The sequence below is a fragment of the Apaloderma vittatum genome, unplaced genomic scaffold (genome assembly GCF_000703405.1).
Source record: "Apaloderma vittatum isolate BGI_N311 unplaced genomic scaffold, ASM70340v1 scaffold550, whole genome shotgun sequence".
Taxonomy (NCBI): Eukaryota; Metazoa; Chordata; class Aves; order Trogoniformes; family Trogonidae; genus Apaloderma; species Apaloderma vittatum.
In genome coordinates, this window is record NW_009694790.1 from 23,711 (window position 1) to 24,620 (window position 910).

General features: G+C 37.0%; 1 protein-coding gene across 1 annotated transcript in view; it reads left to right on the top strand.

Annotated features, from left to right (window-relative positions):
- The window catches only part of KIAA0226L (KIAA0226-like ortholog), a 23,926-nt gene extending 23,355 nt beyond the window's left edge, over nt 1-571 (top strand). Inside the window, exon 15 of the mRNA XM_009868777.1 lies at nt 284-571. Within this exon, the coding sequence (XP_009867079.1) occupies nt 284-396 (113 nt within the window). The 3' untranslated portion in view covers nt 397-571. The remainder of the gene's footprint in view (nt 1-283) is intronic.
- Nucleotides 572-910: the final 339 nt, after the last annotated feature.

Consider the following 910-nt stretch of genomic DNA (forward strand, 5'->3'; position numbering starts at 1 on the left):
TTTTTTTTTAATCTACACATGAGAGCGAGGCTGGGACAGTGTTATACTGCTGCTACATCACATCTTGCCAGCATTAATTGTAAATCCTGCAAATCTAACTAAAATGTTTCGTTACAGTTATTGCAGTGGTGGTTGTTGTCCCAGCTTTGCAAAGCTTCTGTTTACTTCTGTATTTGGGTGAACTGAATAGAACATCCTTCAAAGAATGCAGCTATTGATTAATTTTTGGATTTTTTTGTTTTTTTTTTTTCCTGAATGTTAAACTGCTTGTGTGTGTAAACAGAGTGCAAAACATGCTTTCACAAAGCATGCTTCAAGTCTGAAGGCTGCCCCAAATGTCTGCGAATTGCCGCTCGGAGGACGCTGCCAGAAACTCAGTCACTAGTGCCTCTCTGAAACTGGATTCCTCTGACTGCTGATTTCAGAAGATGCTCAAGGCCAAGTCTTCAGGTGTCTGACTGAGAATTAAATAATGTTGTTTTAGACATTACTATTTTTAATGCATGTCTCCTTTATGGGGGTTTAAAAAATGTAGAGAGAAAAAAAAAAGATTAATATCGTTCTTCAAAATTCACCTCGAGGAGTTTCATCTTTATTGGTGACAGAAACACGGGATGTTAATTCTGTGAGCAGCCTTTTCTTGCAGCGTTTTCCCCTTGTATGTAAGATTTTTAATACTGTATTTTTCCATATCAGAATTGTTCTTCTCTGTAATTCTGAAAATAATGTATAGACAGTAAATAAGTGTTGGAAATCTCCTGTGTCAAATTTTGGAAATGGAGAAAAAAGTGGTAAAGTATGAAATCATTCTCTCAAAAGCTGGACAATAGAAAAGCTTGTGTGCAAGCTTTAGGCAGATGCTGATCTGGCATTCTGTTCTGGCAAAAGCTTAATGTGAACCAGTGGAATT